The 18731-nt window shown below is 57.3% G+C and overlaps 1 protein-coding gene across 2 annotated transcripts in view; it reads left to right on the forward strand.

Annotated features, from left to right (window-relative positions):
* The first annotated feature begins 763 nt into the window (after positions 1-763).
* The window catches only part of SMAD7 (SMAD family member 7), a 30745-nt gene continuing 12777 nt past the window's right edge, over positions 764-18731 (forward strand). The window contains exons 1-3 of one of the 2 annotated variants that reach the window (XM_028524391.2): positions 764-2997; positions 4347-4400; positions 10031-10102. In XM_028524391.2, coding sequence (XP_028380192.1) covers positions 2388-2997; positions 4347-4400; positions 10031-10102 — 736 coding nt within the window. In that variant the 5' untranslated portion in view covers positions 764-2387. Of the gene's footprint in view, positions 2998-4346; positions 4401-10027; positions 10103-18731 lie in introns of both variants that reach the window. The other variant, XM_028524390.2, reaches the window with a different exon arrangement.

The following is an 18731-nucleotide window of genomic DNA, read 5'->3' on the forward strand; positions in this document are numbered from 1 at the left end:
GTCCTAGAAACCCGAGCCCGGAACGGGAGAGGGCGGGAGGGAGCACGCGGCCGCCGCTGAGGTCACACTCGCGCCGCCTCCCCGCCCTCGGCGGCCCGGCTGTTCCCTCCAGCGCACACCTCCCAGGGCTTCGGTCCAGTCCAGTGTAAATGTCTTTTAAACGGAGACAGCGCTCTCCTCCCCCTTCCCTCCTGCGCCGCCAAGGGATCCGCCGCCAGGGCCTTTAAAACAAAACGAATGAATGAAGCGCTAGGGCAAGCGCGCGGGACAGCCACTGCGAAGCTCCACGGGCTGGGTCTAAATCGGGCCACCGACCGGCTCGTTCCGCTCCGAAACTCGCCGGCGAAGCCCGCCGGGTGCTCTCGGGGCTTCTCATCTCTCCTCTGATCCAGCCAGGTCTTAGTCCGTCCTGGGAGCTTCTTTGCTCCCCACCTTTATTCGCACCCCCCACTGCCCCCCGCCTCCAAGGTTCCCCCTCTCCGAAAACCCGGGAGGGGGTGGTGGTGGCTGGGGGCGGGGGGAGAAATAGCTTTTAGAAACCCGATCTGTTGTTTGCGAAACACAATCGCTTTTTTTTTTTTTAAAGCGACAGGGTGTCTAGACGGCCACGTGACGAAGCCGGAGCCGGGCGCGCCACTGCGCAGTGGAACCAGCAGAGCAGAGGGCCCGCGGGGGGGTGGGGGGAGGCGGCGGCGGCGGCAGCCGCTGGGGGCGGGGGAGGAAAGGGGGAGGAAGGAGGAGGGAAGGGGGCGGGGGCGGGAGGCCTTGCAGGAGGCAACGAGCCTCGGGCACATTCGCTCGCCTGCTCCGTGCACGGAGGAGCCTGTTCCCGAGCCGCGCCAGCCGAGCCAGCTGCGCGCCGTGCTCGGTCCGCTCGCCGCGCCGGAGAGAGCTGCCCCAGACAGAGCCAGCCCGCCGGCGCCGAGCTGCCGAGAGCCCGGCCCCGGAGCCCCTGAGTGCGGCGCGGCGAACCCCGGAGGCGGCAGAAGGACCCGAGCGCCAGGAGAGGGCGGACGGGGGACAAGGAGGCTCCCGGGCGCGACGAGGAGTCTCGGAAGAGGAGGCGGCGTGAGGACACCGGGGCCTCCTGCTGCTGCAGCCGGGTTGAGGCGAGCAGCCCTTACGGAGAGCCCGGCGGTCAGCCGCGGACAGGGGAGGGGGCGCCGGCGGCCCCCGAACTAGCCAGCAGCTTGCGCTCTGGAGGGCGAGAGCGCGCGACCCGCCAGGGGCCCGTCGCTGCCGCCGCGCCGCCCTCCCCCGCGCTGTCAGCCCCGCCGGGCGCAGTCGCCGCCGCAGCATCTTCTGCCCCTGCGGCCCCGCCAGCCCCGAGGAAGTCCCAGCCGAGGATCGGAGCCCCTGGGAGCGAAGCAGGAAAGACCAGAGACTCCTGTAAACCACCTATATGCGGAGGATTGAAGCAGTCTAGCCAAAGCTTTCTGTGGATTAAAAATATATACAGCTTTTTTTTTCTCTTTTGGCAGAAGAAAAGGAGAGGAAGACCAGCGGGGATTTGCAAGGGAAAAAAAGGGGATGTAACTCGTGGATACGTTTTTTCCACCCCTCGAACGTCTTCTTCTACTTTGTAAACATTTTCTTTTTTTAAACCCCAGTTCCAGTCGCACGGCCCCAGACCTCCGGGGTGAGAGGAGGTGGTGTTTTTCATTTTGGGCTTTGCATATTTGGTTCTTAGATTTTGAGAGAGCCTTCTTATTTCGCCAGACATCTCATGCAGGGTGAAGTCCACTCGGCCCCCTCCCCCGAGTCTTCGTGTGCACGGAATTTGAGGAGATCCGGTTACTAAGGATATAGAGGAAAAAAATAAATCGCGTGCCTGCTTTTTTTTTTAATTGCCTGCTTCTCCCCACCCCCAAATTAAGTTGCTTAGCAAGGGGGAAAGAGGCTTTTTCCTCCCTCCACCAGCTCAGCCCAACACCTTTCGTTTTTTGCCCCCGCTGGTCTTCCATGTAGGAAGCCGAGGCTGGCGAGCCCGACACTCGGGAGCCGCTGCGGGGGGGCCTCTTTTAGGGGAGGCGCCGACCCGGGCAGGCTTCGCCGACCCCAGGGAAGCGGCGGCCGCTTTCCTCCGGGGTGCGCCGGGGCCCGAGAGCCGCGCACGGCTCGGGCCGCGCGGGGTGGGGCAGCGGGAGCGCAGGCCCCCGAGCCCCGGCGGGCGCCTCCGGGCCCCCGCGCGCGTCCCGGCCTCCGGGAGACTGGCGCATGCCACGGAGCGCCCTTCGGGCCGCCGCCGCTCCTGCCCGGGCCCTTGCTGTTGCTGTTGTCGCTTGCGCCTGCTGCCCCAACTCGGCACCCGACTTCTTCATGGTGTGCGGAGGTCATGTTCGCTCCTTAGCCGGCAAACGACTTTTCTCCTCGCCTCCTCGCCCCGCATGTTCAGGACCAAACGATCTGCGCTCGTCCGGCGTCTCTGGAGGAGCCGTGCGCCCGGCGGCGAGGACGAGGAGGAGGGCGCGGGGGGAGGCGGCGGAGGCGGCGAGCTGCGGGGAGAGGGCGCGACGGACGGCCGGGCACATGGGGCCGGTGGCGGCGGCGCAAGCAGGGCTGGCTGCTGCCTGGGCAAGGCGGCCCGAGGTGCCAAAGGTCACCACCCCCATCCCCCAGCCGGGGGCACCGGTGCGGCCGGGGGGCCCGAGGCGGATCTGAAGGCGCTCACACACTCGGTGCTTAAGAAACTGAAGGAACGGCAGCTGGAGCTGCTGCTCCAGGCCGTGGAGTCCCGCGGCGGTACGCGCACCGCGTGCCTCTTGCTGCCGGGCCGGCTGGACTGCAGGCTGGGCCTGGGGGCGCCCGCTGGCTCGCAGCCCGCCCAGCCGCCCTCGTCCTACTCGCTCCCCCTCCTGCTGTGCAAAGTGTTCAGGTGGCCGGATCTCAGGCATTCCTCGGAAGTCAAGAGGCTGTGTTGCTGTGAATCTTACGGGAAGATCAACCCCGAGCTGGTGTGCTGCAACCCCCATCACCTTAGCCGACTCTGCGAACTAGGTAAGAGTTCTGTGCCCACCCTCCCCCCCACCCCCCGGCGCTCAAGGGGTGGAAGAAAAGCCCCCACGGGCTGTGTGTGTGCAGCCACCTCTGGAGGGGAGTGTTTCAGCCTGTCCCGGGAGGAGACTTGAGGACAGAAGTAAAGAAGGGACAAGGGGAAACTGAAAGGGTTTTCCCTGGGGGTTCCCTTCCAATTTTTTTTTCTGTTGCCCCAATGGGGCTACGGGCGCTGCTTATGCACACTCTGCAGACATGCGGTTAAAAATTAGACGTCCTCATTTCCGGATCAGCTAGGGGGTGCAGAGAGAAGTAGGGGTCACGCCTCCCCCGCACCCGGAAAGGCGTTGAGGTGTGTGGCCGAGTTGGACACGGTCCAAGCCCGCCAAGGAAGGCTGGGAGAAGCGAGTTGTAAAGGCCGACGAGTCTCTGCTCCTTCAGTAAATAAAGAGAGGCACGTCGGGCTCCGTGGCCCGGATTCTGCGCTGGCGGTGCAGCCATGGAGATTTTGGGGCAAAGAGAGTTAGGATGGGAGGCCGAACTGGGTATCTACTCTCAACTCAGCCAGCCCAGGGTTATAAAGAACAGGGAGTCAGGAGAAGTTGGGCGTCCCTTGGTTTTCCCTCTCTCAGCACGAGAAACCACAGAACTAACCGGTGGGCGGGGGGGTGGGGGTGGGGGTCTGTCCCCAGCTCCCCCAGGACGGCGCTGCTCCTAATTTACTGCGCTGGGGCCCGGGCTGAGACACGGGCTTCCCCCGCTATCTGCTCAGCCTCCTCCATTGCGTCCCTTTTCCCTGCGTCTCTGTGCAGGACGTGGGAAGGGCGCTCCCCGGGCGCCAGCAGATCCGCCTGAGTTCACCAGCGCACTTGGGGCGCGTCTCGGTGGGGCTGGGAGAGGGGGAGCCCGGGGCTCCCCGAGCCGGTGCCTACTCGGGAGACGGGGGCGAAGATGAACTGAGTCCCTGGTGGGGAGGGCGGGGGGGGGGGACGACGGGGTCTGAAGTTCGCAGACTGGGAGGGGGCCTTTGTCGCCCCCCGCCCGCCCTGGGAACTGTGAAGTGCGCGGGCCAGCCCGCCCAGCCGCGGCGGAGCGGGTGGTTTCCAGCCAGGCCGGCCGAGCCGCGGTGGCGTCCGCAGACGTGGAGGAGCGGAGCGCCGGGGCTGGCGCCAGGCGGCCTCTTTTGTTTATCTGACAGCTAAATATCAAGGCAATCACCGCCTCGCGGCCCTGCCTCCAACCCCCACAGCTAAGACAAACAGTTGGGCTAAAAGAATGCCTGTGTTATCATAAGTTTCTATCTCTCTTTCTCATGGCTCGGCCTTTATTTTCTCTTACTTTCTTAATTCCAGAGTCTCCCCCTCCTCCTTACTCCAGATACCCGATGGATTTTCTCAAACCAACTGGTGAGTAGATGATTTTAAAAATATCCCTTCTCTCTCAAGTTAGAAACAGCCTCCAGAATGCGGATTTTTTGTCCAGGCAGTGGCTTGGGGAGGTGCTGGGTTTGCCTGGAAGGGCTTACAGGTTTTTTTCTGTTGGAAATGTGCTGTGTGTGTGTGTGTGTGTGTAGATGTATAACTTAAAAAAAAAAGTTTCCTAGATATGCTTTACAATTTGTTCCTTTTTCATCTATTTGCACACCGTGACTGAAGCTGGCTCAGCTTTAACACGTGGAATTTGATCCGGGCAGAAGTGTCTTGAGAGCCAGATAGGGCAGGTTGATGGGAGAGCTCAGACTTGGGAGTGCTGGGGGCTGGGGGAGGGGGTGGGTGGGTGGGTGGGAAGAAGGGGTAATTTGATGGAAGGGAAGACAGTTGAAAAAGGCCCAGAGGAGACTTGTGTGGGGAATAAAACGCCCGAGATTTTAAGAAGCAAAGGCAAAACCACCCTCAGTGGCTTCCCTCTGCTCCCTCCCCTGAAAGTCAGCACTCCTCCTGGATTTGCTCAGAGTTCTAGGTTGGGGCTATAAAAGTTTCTAGCATAGCTCTCTGCCTGTTGCTTTGTCACCAGATGGCATGGGGCCAGGGCAAAAGCTCATTTGAGACTGGCACCAGCCCTGTGGTGATTGTCTGCTTTCAGCTTCTGGCTGGCAGCGTGGGGCTCACCCTATGGAGCTGACGGTGCCAGGGGGAGAAGAGGGTCAGCAAAACTGGGGGCCTGGGGGTGACAAACGGTTGTGGCCCCTGGGTCCAGGAGCCCCTTCTTAGGACAGTGGGAGATTCATTAGCTGAAAAGTAGGGATCCTAACTTGGAAACTTTGTGTCCTATAGTCTGGATGCCTGAAAAATACAATGTTATTTTTTTGCCAAGGTTCTGAGAGAAGTGAAGGGTTGGGCCTCATTTTGCTCTTGGAATTCTCAAGTCTTGTGCTTCGTGAGTTTTGGCTGTTGGGCTTTCCCCCCACTAATTAAAAGTTTTGCTGGGGCGTTGTCATAAATTAAATACTTTAATGAACGGTGTAAGCGAAGCCCGCAGCCCCCCTGGGACTCCACACGGCTTTCTCAAGTCAGGAGGCGTTGCTGCTTGCCTGGTGCCTGTTTAATAAGTGGCCTGCAGAGCATGTGATATTTTGCTTTCGATTTACAAAACACCAGATAAATGGTCATTAATGAGTAGATAATCGGCCCTCTGTACTTATAACAAATGTTAGCTGAAATTACCAAGCGCTGTTTCTCAAAGAATAAGTTGACTGGGTTTTTGCTCCCAGACTCAAGAATTCTCTCCTGAGGTTAGTTGGCCAAGGGGCCACCTCTGTCCTGTTGTTTTTTTTTTCTCTTCCGTCGTCTTCACACTTGGAGGTTTTCCTTAAGAGAGAGACCAGTCACCTAGACCCTAGGGGTAAATGTTCGCAGAAACCTCCCGAAACCGTAGAGGAGAGTTATGTTCTCTTGGGTTTCCTGTGAAGACACCGGAATAAATCTGTTCACTGGGTTGAAGCCGTCCTTCTGCCAGGCCCGGCCCTCGTTTTCAGTGAGTGGAGTGATATATTTATTCATTAGCAAGTGCTGACATTAGGTAGCAAAATGTGTGTAAACAGAGAAGCCACAAAGACAGGAATGTGCCACTTCCAAGGGGGGGGGGGGAAGTTCTCCACATCAGCCAATAGGAAGTGATTAACCTGCCAATCGGAAACTCAAACAGCTGGTTACTCACCCAAAATGCTTTGTTTAAAATAAAACAAAAAAGGGAATGAAAAAAGGCATCGCTGTGTAAGGACAGGAGGAGGAGGAGCAGCAGCAGCAGCAGCGGGGGCAGGGGAAGTCCCTGTGGAAGGAACTGCCCTGACCCAGGGAAGGGCGGCCAGGTCTGGGGCTGGGGGCTCCCCGCTCCCTGACACGTGGTGGTGGTGGTGGTGGGGCTGGTTTTGCCGGTGGCCACCAGGGGCGATGAGGTCGGATGTGCAGATGGGATGCTGTCCCAGGTTTTTCTCCTCACCTTCTCTGTGGGAGGGGAGTCTTTGGCTGGGGAATTCTGATCGGCCACTTGCATTCTTAAGTTCCTAAGCCCTCGGTGGAATTTTTGGTCTTGGGTTACTAGGTGAGAATCAGTCATAAGATTTTTACAATGGACAACTGTTAAAATCTTAACCAGTTGCACAACTCAGGGAATCCTTTCTGTGCAGGCCCCAGCTTGGGAAGAGGCGCGGGAAGGGGGCTGGGCCCTGCCCTGCAGCCTGTGGAGGGCCTGGGACTGAAAGTGAAGCTGTTTTGCTGTGGTTCAAGCCACCGGGCTGCGGCCTCCGTGAGGGCCTGACCTTTGTAGACCTGACTGCCAGCAGCACTTTCTGGGAAGGAGCCTTCCATGTGGCTGAACCCGAGGACAGCGTGGCCGAGCCTCCCGGCAACCCGAAGCCGGGCGGGCCCTCCCTGCCCTCACTGCACAAGGGACGGGAGCTGGTCTTTGAGATCAGATCTCACTTCACGGGGTGGGGGGTGCTGGGGGGGGTGGCTCTGTAGGCTCTGCTCTCTGTGTTCCTCAGTGTCTCATGGTCTAAAAGGGTTGAAGAATGGGGGCAGGGTTGTTGTGGGTGCACTGGACCTGCTTAGGCTGGGGACCCACTTAGCCAGTGCCCATTGGCAGATGGACCCTCCCCAGTCCAGCTGGGGAGACTGGGATCCAGCCTGCCTTGACCTCCCAGCTCAGGCTGTGCGCAGCGTTTCCAGGCCCCTCTCCACACCCAGATGATGGAAGAGTTAGATCGGTGGCTCATTGACTTGCTTATTTTTTGGTTCAGCCATCGATTCTGCAGGCCTGACGGCGTGCCTGCCTAAACAATGTCATGATTCCAGTGCAGGGGTAGGTTGTCCTGCTGTGACTGAGACTGTGGATTGGGGCAGAGCGGGGACACTTGGGGTTTAGTGGCGGTGGCGGTGGCGGTGGTGGTGGTGTTGTGGCTCCGCAGTCCTGGACGGCACCTGGGAAGCCCAGAACTAAGTTTGACAGGACTGGGTTGGCATGTCGGGGGCCGTTCTCCTGGTGTGGGAAGTGGGACTCCAGCTGCTTCCCCTTTTTGCCCCTCTCACCAGCTCCATCCTTGGCTTGCGTCCTCTAGGACGGTTGCTGCTGGGAGAGGGAGTGTGTGTTCCAGGGCACCCAGCGTTCACTGGGGGCTTGGTGATGCACGAGCCTCTGCGCGTGTGCCAGCCTGGGCTCTGGGGAGTGGGAAGCACAGACGGAAGCTGAGACCCTGGCAGTAGAGCTCCATCTCAGGGGAGCTTTTTTTGTGGCTGAGCGACGGGGGTGTGGCTGCTGTGACCTTATTTTACAAGTCTGGCAGTAGCTTGAGGCCAGTCTGGATGCTGAAGATAGTCTCAGCCCCGGGTACCTGCAGGGAAAGGGAAGGGAGCGAAGAGAGTGAGGACTCTGGTGGCCCGGGGACGGAGAGCGGTGGGACAGAGGCTGCGCTCCTGGGTATGGCCCAGCGTACTGGGTGGCCCCTTGGGCTAGTCAATGGCGCCTCAGTTTACCCGGGTACGAGTTGAGCAGGTCTACTTTGCTATTTCACAGGGGTGGTAGGGAGGCCTAATTAATGTTTGTAAATCCTTCCTGAGATCAAAGGCTCTGCAGAAGGGCAGAGCACCATTTCATAAAACGCTTGTGGTTGGCAGTGTGGGGCTGGCTTACCTTTGATCTGAGGCAGGCCGACACCCTGAACGTGGTCCCAGCTCTGCCCCGAGTTGCCGGGCCTTTCCTTTGAAACACCTTGCCCTGGGACTCAGCCAGCCAAAGCCGGGCGGGAGGCGTGGCCCTGCATAAGTCATCGCGTTTAATGTGGGGCTGTCTTCCATTTGGGGGTAGGGAGCAGCAGATCTCCAGAACATGGTGAAGGCCATCAAAGTAGTTTAGAAAGTACAGGGTATACACCATTTAACAAGCAACTCCATTTCCTGTCTCCTCTATTGTTTTCCATTTGATTAAGTGTATCCTGTAAAACTGTATATTCCTGTGAGGAATTATACTTTACGCTGATAAAATGAGATCACACACAGTCTTTTCTCTTTCCCTGCCCGCGGCCCCTCCTGCTTCCCCCTCCCCTGGTGAAGAGAATTCTTGCACAGTTGTTTTTCCAGCCCGGGGGAGAATGCTGCAGTGAGTTGGTGAGGGGATGAGAGAGAGAGAGTGGGGGGGGGCGGGGGGCAGGGGCAAGCAGCAGAAACCCAGAGGTGCTTTCTGGCTACCTTTAGGCCCCCCCACCTCCCTTCACCAGGTAATGGAAACAGCTGCTGGGCCCCTGTGGGGCTCCTGTGGGCTGCAGCCTCTGGACGGCTGTTTTGCTCGGCCCACTGGCCCAGCGGTTCCAGTGGGAAGCTGGTGGTGCACCCCGCAGGTGCTCCTGCTAGTGGCCTGGGGTGGAGGGCTGGCGTCTGTACCACCTACGCCCGTGAAGCCAGCGGCACCTTGTAGGGACCAGCCTTCCGCTGTGGTTCTCAGTAACTTTGGCATCGGCCAGGTGTGCGATATGCTTACAGGGTCTTGTGCATTTTTGTTTCCTGCTACTCATTAGTTCTGGTTCCTGGGCATTAGTTTTTGTTTTAATTGCTTGCAGGGAGGTTGCTGAGTCTGTCTCTCAGCTAGATTTGTCGTTATCCTCGTAAACATGTAGGTCGCTGTGCCTAGTACCTGAGGGTTACAAAAATGTGAAGAGAAGCTTGTAAGTAGAGGTAGGACAGACAGGCTCTGAAGGTGAAGGGGCTGGGTGCAGGCAACAGAAGGAAGTTCCAGGCGCTGGGTGCCGGGAAGGAGCTGTAGTAGGAACTGAGGGCAGGGCCTCACCGGTCCAGGGTTGTCCGTCCGGGATGGTTTCCAGAGATACGAGGAGTTTGGACTAGGCTTGGAAGCAGGTAGAGTATTTCCCCTCTGGCTGGGAGCCTTGTTAAGAATGTTCTCCGTCTTGATGTTTCGACCTGGTGGTGGCTCCATACAGGTGTGAGCGTGAGCACAGTTCGTGGAGCTGTGCTGGGGATGCACATGCCTTCCCATAGTTACTGCATATCGATTAAAAAGAGAAAAAGAAGTCCGTTTAGCCCGGCGCCTGTCCTGAGAAAGTCTTAAGGAACTGGCAAGTCCATCTTTAAAAGATGAGGGTGAAACGCTGGTCCATGGGGACGGCAGGGCGGCCGCTGGGTCTGAGCAAAGAGGCTCAGGGCGCAGAGGCAGCAGGGAGACAGCCACCGGCGTTTTGAGGGTCAGAACCTGGGCTTCTTTGACCTTGGGAACTACCTGCTTTCCCTGCATGGGGGATTTGCAAGAAGAGAGAAATTCCGGCCAGTCTGTGATCAAGCCTGACTCGCCTAATGATTAACTGGCCTCCCGGAGCCCAGACGGTGACAGGGCGCTGCGGTCCGCCTCCCGATGGGCAGTGCGGCCTGAGCAGCCCATTCATGTCAGCCTCGGGGCCGGGAGTCAGCAGTGTGGAATGTTTGGTTTCTCTTGAATGCTGTTTAGAATGTGCTTAAAAATTAATCTTGGTGTTTTTTTTATGTATTTATTTCTGTATTTCTTTCTCTCTCTCCCCTTTTGAAATCCACAGCAGACTGTCCAGATGCTGTGCCTTCCTCCGCTGAAACAGGGGGAACGAATTATCTGGCCCCTGGGGGGCTTTCAGGTAAGATGCGTTCTCAGATTTTCCTGGCAATTCCAAGGTGGACCCCCCCCCCCCCACCCCGCCCCGTGAAATTGCTGGAGATGGGAGGAATGGGGATGGATGGATGGCCGTCTGTCAGCCCAGCTGGTCTGGAGTTCTCACTTTTCGGTGCATTACACTGGATGCAACCTTGGTGACTCTGGGGCCCTTCAGCTCTTTGTGCTGAAGCCCTGCACACGCCAGGACGCTGGGCCCGCCCCTCAGATGAGGAAGCAGGGCCCACCTTGGGACTGGTGTTGTGCTGTGTTTCGTGGTTGTTGTTAAGCAACTCCTGGCTTGAAGTGTTTAGAGATTTCAGCTCCTTTTTAAAAAAATTTTTTTATTTACTTCTTAGAGGAGAAAGAGAGGGAGAGGAACAGCGATCGGTTGCCCCTCTGTCCCACAACCCAGGCATGTGCCTTGATCAGGGATCGAACTAGAGACCTTTCGGTTCACAGGCTGGTGCTCAGTGCATGGAGCCACACCAGTCAGGGCATAGGTCTCAGCTCTTGTTCTTGCTCTTTCCTGTTGTGCCTTGGGTGCTTTGAAGGGGATGGATCCACCTTTCAGACAGATCCCAAGTGTAGGAAGGGCGTTCAGAGTAGATGGCCTTGATGCTTCTCCACGTCCTAATCCCCAATCCAGCGTCGTGCAGGGTGCCGGAGCAGCAGGACCTGGGTGGGCACTGCAGACAGGAGGCGCTAACACGGCTACCCAGGAGGGACGGTTTTCCTCAGAGCTGCCGGAGGATTATGGGATTGGATGGGGGTCCCTGGGTGGCCTGAGCATCATTGCTCCTGAGGGGCAAGAGAGCAGAGTGATCAACTTGGAGACTCATTAGCAATGCAGCTGAGAGGCATTGCCATTTTCTCCCAGCCATCCTGTTTCCACCTGTCTTCCCCACCCCGGTGTGCCGTCACTGGATTTTCTAAAGAAGTAGCTAAAGCAAGAGGAAAGTAACAAGGGGGCTGGATGGGGGGATTCCAGCAGGGTCTGGGCATTTATCATTTCTTGCTTTTTGTCTGTACATTGGTGTAGGACCACGGCTCAGAGAGAAAGAAGCTGCACAACTGTCTTGGGGGGGGGGGCTGTGGTGCACCCTCTTCTGTGAGGCGACTCATTGGTCAAGCGTGGCTCAGGCTCAGGCCGCCCCCGCCGGTCCCCGCCCAGGCCCTCCTCTCCAGGAACTGAGCTTGCTGCGAATGTCTTCAGGGAGACTGTGTTTGTTTTTATTTCTGTGCAGTATATACTCCGGGTGTTATCTGAGACAGAGGCTATTGTTTACTCAAAGCTCCTAATGAGAACTGAGCAGGAAAAAGAGGGATCCAGAGAGGGGAGGGGGCTTGGGGCGCACGGAGGGGAGTGGTCCAGAGCGGCGAGGAGGGAGGGAAGACAGCGCGGGAACTGTGTCCTCTCTGCTTTCTAAGGCCGAGAGAGTTCCTGAAAGAAAGAAGGCAAGGAGAGGAAAGGGTCTAAGCAAAATAACAGGCAGTTTAGATGCTTTTATTTTTTAAACCCTGCATGTGCAGGGAGGGGCCCCAGCCCTTCTGAACCACATGAAATAAGCAAGGGAAGTGGTAGCTTTTGAAAGGGGGCTTTTCGGAAGGTTTGTCTTGCTGATAACATCTTGTCTGTCTCCTCTGCTCTGGAGGAAGTGACGCCAGGCTGAGCCACCAGACTGGGTGCCTCCCTGCACGCCCGAGAGCTGAGCAGTGACCCACTAAACACAGCGTTCCCCACGCGGCCCCTTCCGAGGCCGGTGGGCTTTATGTTCCAAAACCTTTCCCAGTTCTACAGCGAAACTGGGGGTGAAACCGTTATTTTAATCCTCCCCACACCCCCCGAAGTAATTGCAACCATTTAGATTAATGGGGAGCTGCTAGGAAAGGCGTGCTTGCTTCTAAAGGGATCCCGTGGTTTAACAAAACTGCAAAAAGAAGAAAAAGGGGGGGACCTCCACATGAAAGAGCATTTGTTTTGAATTTTAGCTCTTGATTTACTAATTCCCAAGGCTTCAAAGTTTGAGCTCTTTCTTCTTTCCGTTTGCAGTTGGAGCAGTTTATTAATAATGTGCCGTGGGGGGAAATGGAAGAAACTGTGTTTTGGGCTGGTGCCATTGGTTTTGGGGGTGTCTGGAGGGGAGGCAGCGGGCACGGAGCAAACCCAGGGCTGCACCCTTTGCAGGGAGGATGCCCTCCAAACGCCGATTGTAGTGGCCTGGGGCCAGGGCAGAGGGTTTTGTAAATGGAGACAGCCCAAACCTCCTCCTCAAGAAGTTGATCTTTCCATGGGGGTGGGGGCGCGGGTGGCCTGGGTGTGTCCGCCTTGCAGAGGATGAGGCCATTGGGGGCTGTGGCGGCTGAATGGGGCAGGGCCTGGCTGGGGGTGGGGGGCCTGCCAGGAAGGGGAAAGGGTTAGCAGAGGCTGGAGGATGGGAGCATACTTTGGGAATGGGGGGCAAGTGGGCACCAAGGTGGGGAACGGTGCGAGTGCCCGCAAGGATCTGTCCCCTCCTTCCCCTCCTCCGCCTTGAAATAACCTCTCTGAGTGTCTCTTTCACAGGCCCTGTGTGCTGTTTTCCTTCCTGTCCTGCCCTGGCTGAGAGCAGCCTTAATGAATGGGGCTCAGTTTAGGGTGGGAGGCAGGTCGGCAGCGGGAGCCAGGGCTTGATTCTCTTGGCACAGGAAGAAGGGAAAGAAAAAACAGCCGAATGTGAAAATGTGGGGCCTTGGTGGTGGGGGTGGGGGTGTCCTCAAAGGCATGCCCCCTCCTGAAAAGCGGGGAGGGGGGGTGACTGCAAGGCCGGCCCTTCCCTTTCCTGCGAGGAAGGGGAGAGGAAGGGGAGTGGGCAGCGGGAGCCCTGGGAGCCGGCCCGCTGGCTGCAGGTTGGAATTCCAGCGTTGCAGCAAGGGGCTGGCCGGTGACAGGCCCAGGCCTTCGGGACTCGGTGAGCGTACCCCGCCCCTGCGAGTTTCCCCAGTCTGGCTGCGACTCGGTTCCAGGAGATTGTACTTTCATTTCTGACAGCTGGCTCTCCGAGACAGATGGATGGCTCCGTGCATGGCTGTGTGGGGTGTGTGTGTGTGTGTGTTTCGACTGTACAGATAGACGGTCCCGTGCACAGGCACATGAGCAGACACATGCCCACGGGCAGGCTCTGGGGGAGGCCCAGGCCCTCAGCACAGCTTCCCCACGAGCACAGGCACTGTGGGAGCGTTGCCGGGTTGGTTCTGAGCTGTGACTTAGTCTGAGCGTGGCGCCTTGACTCTAAAACTCCAGGAGGGGCCTTGGCTGCTGGATCGTGTCCTGGCCTGGGAAGACCCCTCCCTCAGAGAGGTCTGACAGAGACTGGAAAGCTTCTAGGTTCAGGTTGCGGGTGGAAGTGGAAAGGATTTGCTTCCAGAGCTTTCACTGTACCACTGGCCATTGAAAGCATGTGTTAGAAGCTGTCAGTTTTGCAGCCCCTGGAGTTTCAGGGGGGGGCTTCCCTTTAGCTTGTCCACAGTCCTGGTTTGGGGGGTACACAAGAAAGACAGTCTCCCTTGTAAGTTCTAGGTTCTTCACGAGTCCTCCATATTTATATAAGGATGCCTGGAGCTGGCTGGGCCTCCCCCATGCAGACCTTGCCGTTGAGGGCAGGGAGGCCAGGCCCTCAACCGCTTGTAGTTACGTAAACTTCAAAAGAGGTGCCCCTGTGGGTTTCAGGGAAGGGAGGAGGGGAGCAGTGGAGGCGTAAGTATCCAGGTGTCTTGAGGGCACCCCATCTCTTGGCCGTGCTAAGACATACTTACTGGAGGGACACGGTCCCACCATCCCAAGGGAAGGCCAGCCTAGGGTCCTTGTGGCGTTAAGTCCGAGTGATGGGAGCAGCCACCTCAGGGACGGTTCTGGCCGCCTCTGGTCGCTGCTGCCACCCGTCTGTGCTGGTCTCAGAGGAGAGTCTGCTTATATAATCTGAAAATTCAGTCCTGGCTCAGTCCACAGTCACCCTGGGCTCCAACCAAGTGGCTTAGGAAAGATTGCTCCATCCTGTTTTTAAGGATAGTTATTCAGCTGCATGTGAACAATTATTTATTGTCTGGGTTGGGGGGGTGATGGCAAACTGGGGGCCTGGACCTGGGCCCCTGTTGCTGTGTTTTTGGTGTCTCCTTCCCCTGCCTGGGAGCACTGTGCTCTCACCACGGAGCATTCTAATGCCATTTGGGGATGGGGTGGGTTGAGCTCACCCAACTGGCTGAGAACGTGGGCTTTGAGGGATGAGTCAGGTGGACCTGCACAGGTGACCCTTACCTACTCCCTAGGCCACTGTGAGAAGTGCACAGTCTAGATCTCTCGGGACCCAATGCATATCTCGCTAAATGACAGCACGCTGACTCAGGCCTGGGGCCAGCTCACCTGGTGCACACCCACTTCCGGTGAAGACAGTCCTGGACAGCGGTTCGGGCTGTTTGCCGCCTCCTCTACAACACTCCATCCAGGTCAGGCGTTCACCTCTGCCAGAGGGCTCACGGATAAAACCCCTTGTGCCCTGGAAAGAACGAGGCAGCCTGGCAGGGGTGCAGTGCAGGGTGGCCGCATTTAAAGTCTGGGGCGAATGTGGGCTGCTCTGCCTGCTGGACGAGATGGGCTGCCGCCTCGTGAATCCCATCAGGCAGAACAGGCGGACGAGCCCCCAGCGAAGGGGCCAGGGATCAGGTGAGCGCTAGGTTCTGGTGTAGCTTTTGGCTACACTCGAGCACACTGACCCTCTTGGGCCATTTCTGAGCAGAGCCTGGCTGTAGCTGGGTTATTCTTCCAGACCTATGGGGCGTCTGAGACACGCTCTGAGCCAGTGGGGCAGTGACAAGGGAGGAAATGCCAAAGGATTCAAGATCAAGTTTGGCTTCCTATGTGTTTCTTTATTGTTGCTGTTACCATGCTGTAATGTTGCTCCTGCCTGTGCTGTGATTGCTGGGCTGCTAATTGTTCACTTCAGCCTGGACCTAGAAGCTGGGGCCGCACTTGAAAGTAGGCATTGTCACCTGCTGGGAGAAACGAGGCTCAGGCAGGGCAGCGATTCCAGAGTTGCCTGCACGTTAGAAGCCCTGGGGTCTTCTGAATCACAGTCTTGGGGTGGGGGTCCTGGCATCCGTGGTTCTGGAAGCTCCCCAGCTGATTGCAGTGTGCAACGGGTTGGGGAGCCCCAGGTGGAAGGGGCTACAGGGGCCTGTGTTCCTGCAGGGAGTGTCTTTGGTGGCTTCTCTTGGGGGCTGTGCTGGTTTTCTGAGATTTTAAACAGTAGCCCCCCCCCCATCCGTGGTTTCAGTGGTCTACATCAATCATAGTCTGAACCTGTTAAATAGAAAAAGTCAGAAATAGACAATGTGTGTAACCCTTCTGAGTGGCACAAGGACATCTCACTGCCCCGCCTGTCTCGGCCTCTGTCCAGGGTCCCCACAGGCCACTCTCAGGGGTCAGATCCACTGTTGTGGGAATGCAGTGCTCATTGTGCTTTATAATGGCCCGGACACGCAAGAGGAGGGATGCTGGCGATTCGGATTGGCCACTGGGAAGCCCTACCTGTGCTTCCTGGAAGTGGAAAGGTGAAAGTTCTCAACTCACAAGGCATTTGTTTTGTCACATCACAGGAAGAACGGGGATCACAGTGCAGGGTAGGTCGAGAGAGACCACATTCGCATGCCACTTGTTTCAGTGTACTGTTACAGTTGTCGCAGATGTCTTACTGTGCCTGGTTTATGCTTGAGACTTCATCGTAGGGGTGCCGTGCAGCAGGAGACATGGCATGTATGGGGTTCGGCCCCATCTGCATTTTCAGGTATCCGCTAGGGGTCTTGGGGCACATCCCCCCCCCCCCCCCCGCCCCGATGAGGGCAGGGCTTCTGTACATGCGGCTGTATGAAGACTATGAGTGTGTATCTTGCGTTTTGCGCCTCAAATAAGATTTTTGCTTGATGGTAGGGACTCGACAAGGTGCCTTAAGTCTGGGCCCTCGTCCGGCTGTCTGTGTTGCTGCGAGTGACGTTGTACAAGTGACCTGTGCTTCCTTTGGGGGCGATAACAGTGTTCTGGAACTGGATAATAGTGGCAGTGGCTGCACAGTTCTGTGCAAGCACACAGTGTCACTGGTATATTTTATGTTATGGGTGCTTTACCACAATTTAAAAAAGTAGTGATTTGTGGTGGCTTTTAAATACATGCAGATTTGGATAATCAATAAAAAGCCGTCACTCTGGAGAATAAAAGGGGAGAGACCTCTGATAGGTGCCCGGGATCCACTGTTGTTGATAGCCCCTTGCTCTCCACAGCGCTCCGAGGTCTCCAAGGGTCGGGGCACGCTGTAGGGCCCGAATCCCCCTCGATGGACCCGAAGAAGCAGGCAGGCAAGGGTGTGTGTTCTCTGAGCATGAGCTTTGTGAAGGGGGGGTGCAGGCGCTGGGTCCCCACCAGCACGATGCAGGGGGTGTCTCCCCAAGCTGGGGGTCCTCCCGACCCTCCTCTGGCCCTGCTGCTGGACCCCCTGGTCGACGGGACATCTGCGCCCAGGTCCTAGGGCTGCAGAGGAGGCGGGCAACGCGCCCGGGAGTCGTCCTCCCTTTGTGGGAGCCTGGGGAGAGGACACTGTACAGCGCGGCCACGGGGAGGTCACCGCTGGTCCTACCATCCTTCTCACTCCGCGTTGAATGGCCAGCCCGGAGCCTGGCGGCCTGCCTACTGTCACAGAGAGGCTTCCTCTCTGGGCTATTTTCAGCGGGAAGGTATTATTAACTGCTGAGGCACAGTTCCGAATTTAGTGGCTAACACACCAAGAAAGCAGCGCTTGCCTGGTTGTGGCAACTCTACCAAAACACGCCAGCTCCTTCGGGGGGCTTGGCTGCCCCTGCTCCCCTCCGCTTCTCCCGGGGGGGGGTCTGGGCCCCGACCCAGGTCCTGGGGAAGCCGCGATGGGAAACTCAGCACCTGCCATGGAGAGCATGGGGCTTTTTATTAAACCGACTCGTGGAAGGTATAGACACCCGTAGAATGGACGTTCTGAGACGAGGAGATGGGGAGATGGGGGTGAGGCAGTGGACGGGAAAAGGTGCTTTCTACAGAGTTTAGGACAGGGTTTAAAGCAGGGCGATAACTTTCACCTTGTAAGTGAACAGGAAATATTGGGACAAGACAGGAAATTGCATCATTCCTTTCATGAGAAGAACTCCAGAAAAAAAGCTGCTCGTGAAGAAGGTAGCGGCCGAGAGGAGACCGGCCTTGTTTGGGTTTCTCCCCACCCCGCCCCTTTCCCCCGTCCACCCCCACAAGAACTTTTTAGGCCATTTTCTTTAAGAAAGAGGTTGTTTGAGAACTTTATGTTATTTTTATTATTTAAAAAAATATTTTACCAGAAGGGTCACCTTCAGTTGAAACGTTAACTGCGGCCTTATTTCCCGGTTTACTAAAGAATCTTTCATGACTTTCTCAGCTTCCTTCCCCCAGACGGTGGGGCCAAGCAGCTCTTGGCTGGGAGTGAATTTCGGTTTGGCTGCACCGGCCTCCGCACTGCGCCCCACCCAGCGTCGGAGCTGAGTCTTAATTTGCAAAAGAGAAAAAAAATCATATATTTTATTTTGGGAGGGGGTAGGCAGGAATTGCCGGCTGCTCTCTGTCTTTCCTCTGCCCAGTGGCACCTTTCCCTGCACGGAGGTGCCTGGCGTTTGGCAGGTCGGAACGGAGGGCTGCCTTTATGTTGAAGCCGCTGAATCACTGCCCCACTCCCCCCCACCCCCCGACCCTGTCCCACCTGCCCCTCAGATCCTTAACTTCTGAGACTGCGTGTGGCGGAGACGGACACGGAGCAGCCCTGGCACAGCTGTGCCCAGTACCTGTGCCCTGCCCTGGAGGAAGGGGTCACGAGGCTCACCTGCCACCCACAGGCTTCCCGCTGAAAGAACTGGCCATGGCCCGGTGGGGTGGAGAGGAGAAGGAGATACTGACCTGGGTGTGAAAACAGTTCCCATGTACTCTAGCTCTGGGTTTCTAAGTCTCTTTGACGGTGTCATTGTTCTAATGACATGGGACAGCTCCCCTGACCTGTGCTGCCAACCAGTGAGACACCTTTAGGATGGAGACCAGAAAGAAAGCTGCCTGTGTGGCTTGCTTGCTCCCTACTCGGCTCCCCCCTCCCCAACTTTTTTCCTTAGCGTGCGGTGTTTTGTTTTCATAACACTGCTAGAGCCCTGGGGTGTGTGAAAGCATTGTTGATCACTCGGGGAGGGGAACTTGTCCAAACAGAGCAGGACGCCACAGCAAAGTGCTGTGGGCCGGTGGTGTACTCACGGAGGTTACCGGGCTGGCGCCTGGCTGGAAGCACCACTCAGGGTCCACCGCAGCTGTCTGGGAAGTCGCTGAGGACAGCTTGCCATCTCCACAGGGACTCCAGGACAGGGCTCAATAATCATCCCCACCTGGAAGGCACTGTCCCTTCCCAGGGTAGGTTCACACCTGTCTTACTACCCAGGCGTAAAGCTAGGTGGGCCAGCTGCTTCGGGTGAAGCCAGCGTGTGTCTGGTTCATTCACTTGGCAGTTATTTATTGAGCATCTACTACATGCCAGGCTTTGTGTGAGGTGTGGAGG

The sequence above is a fragment of the Phyllostomus discolor genome, chromosome 9 (assembly GCF_004126475.2).
Source record: "Phyllostomus discolor isolate MPI-MPIP mPhyDis1 chromosome 9, mPhyDis1.pri.v3, whole genome shotgun sequence".
NCBI classification, from domain to species: domain Eukaryota; kingdom Metazoa; phylum Chordata; class Mammalia; order Chiroptera; family Phyllostomidae; genus Phyllostomus; species Phyllostomus discolor.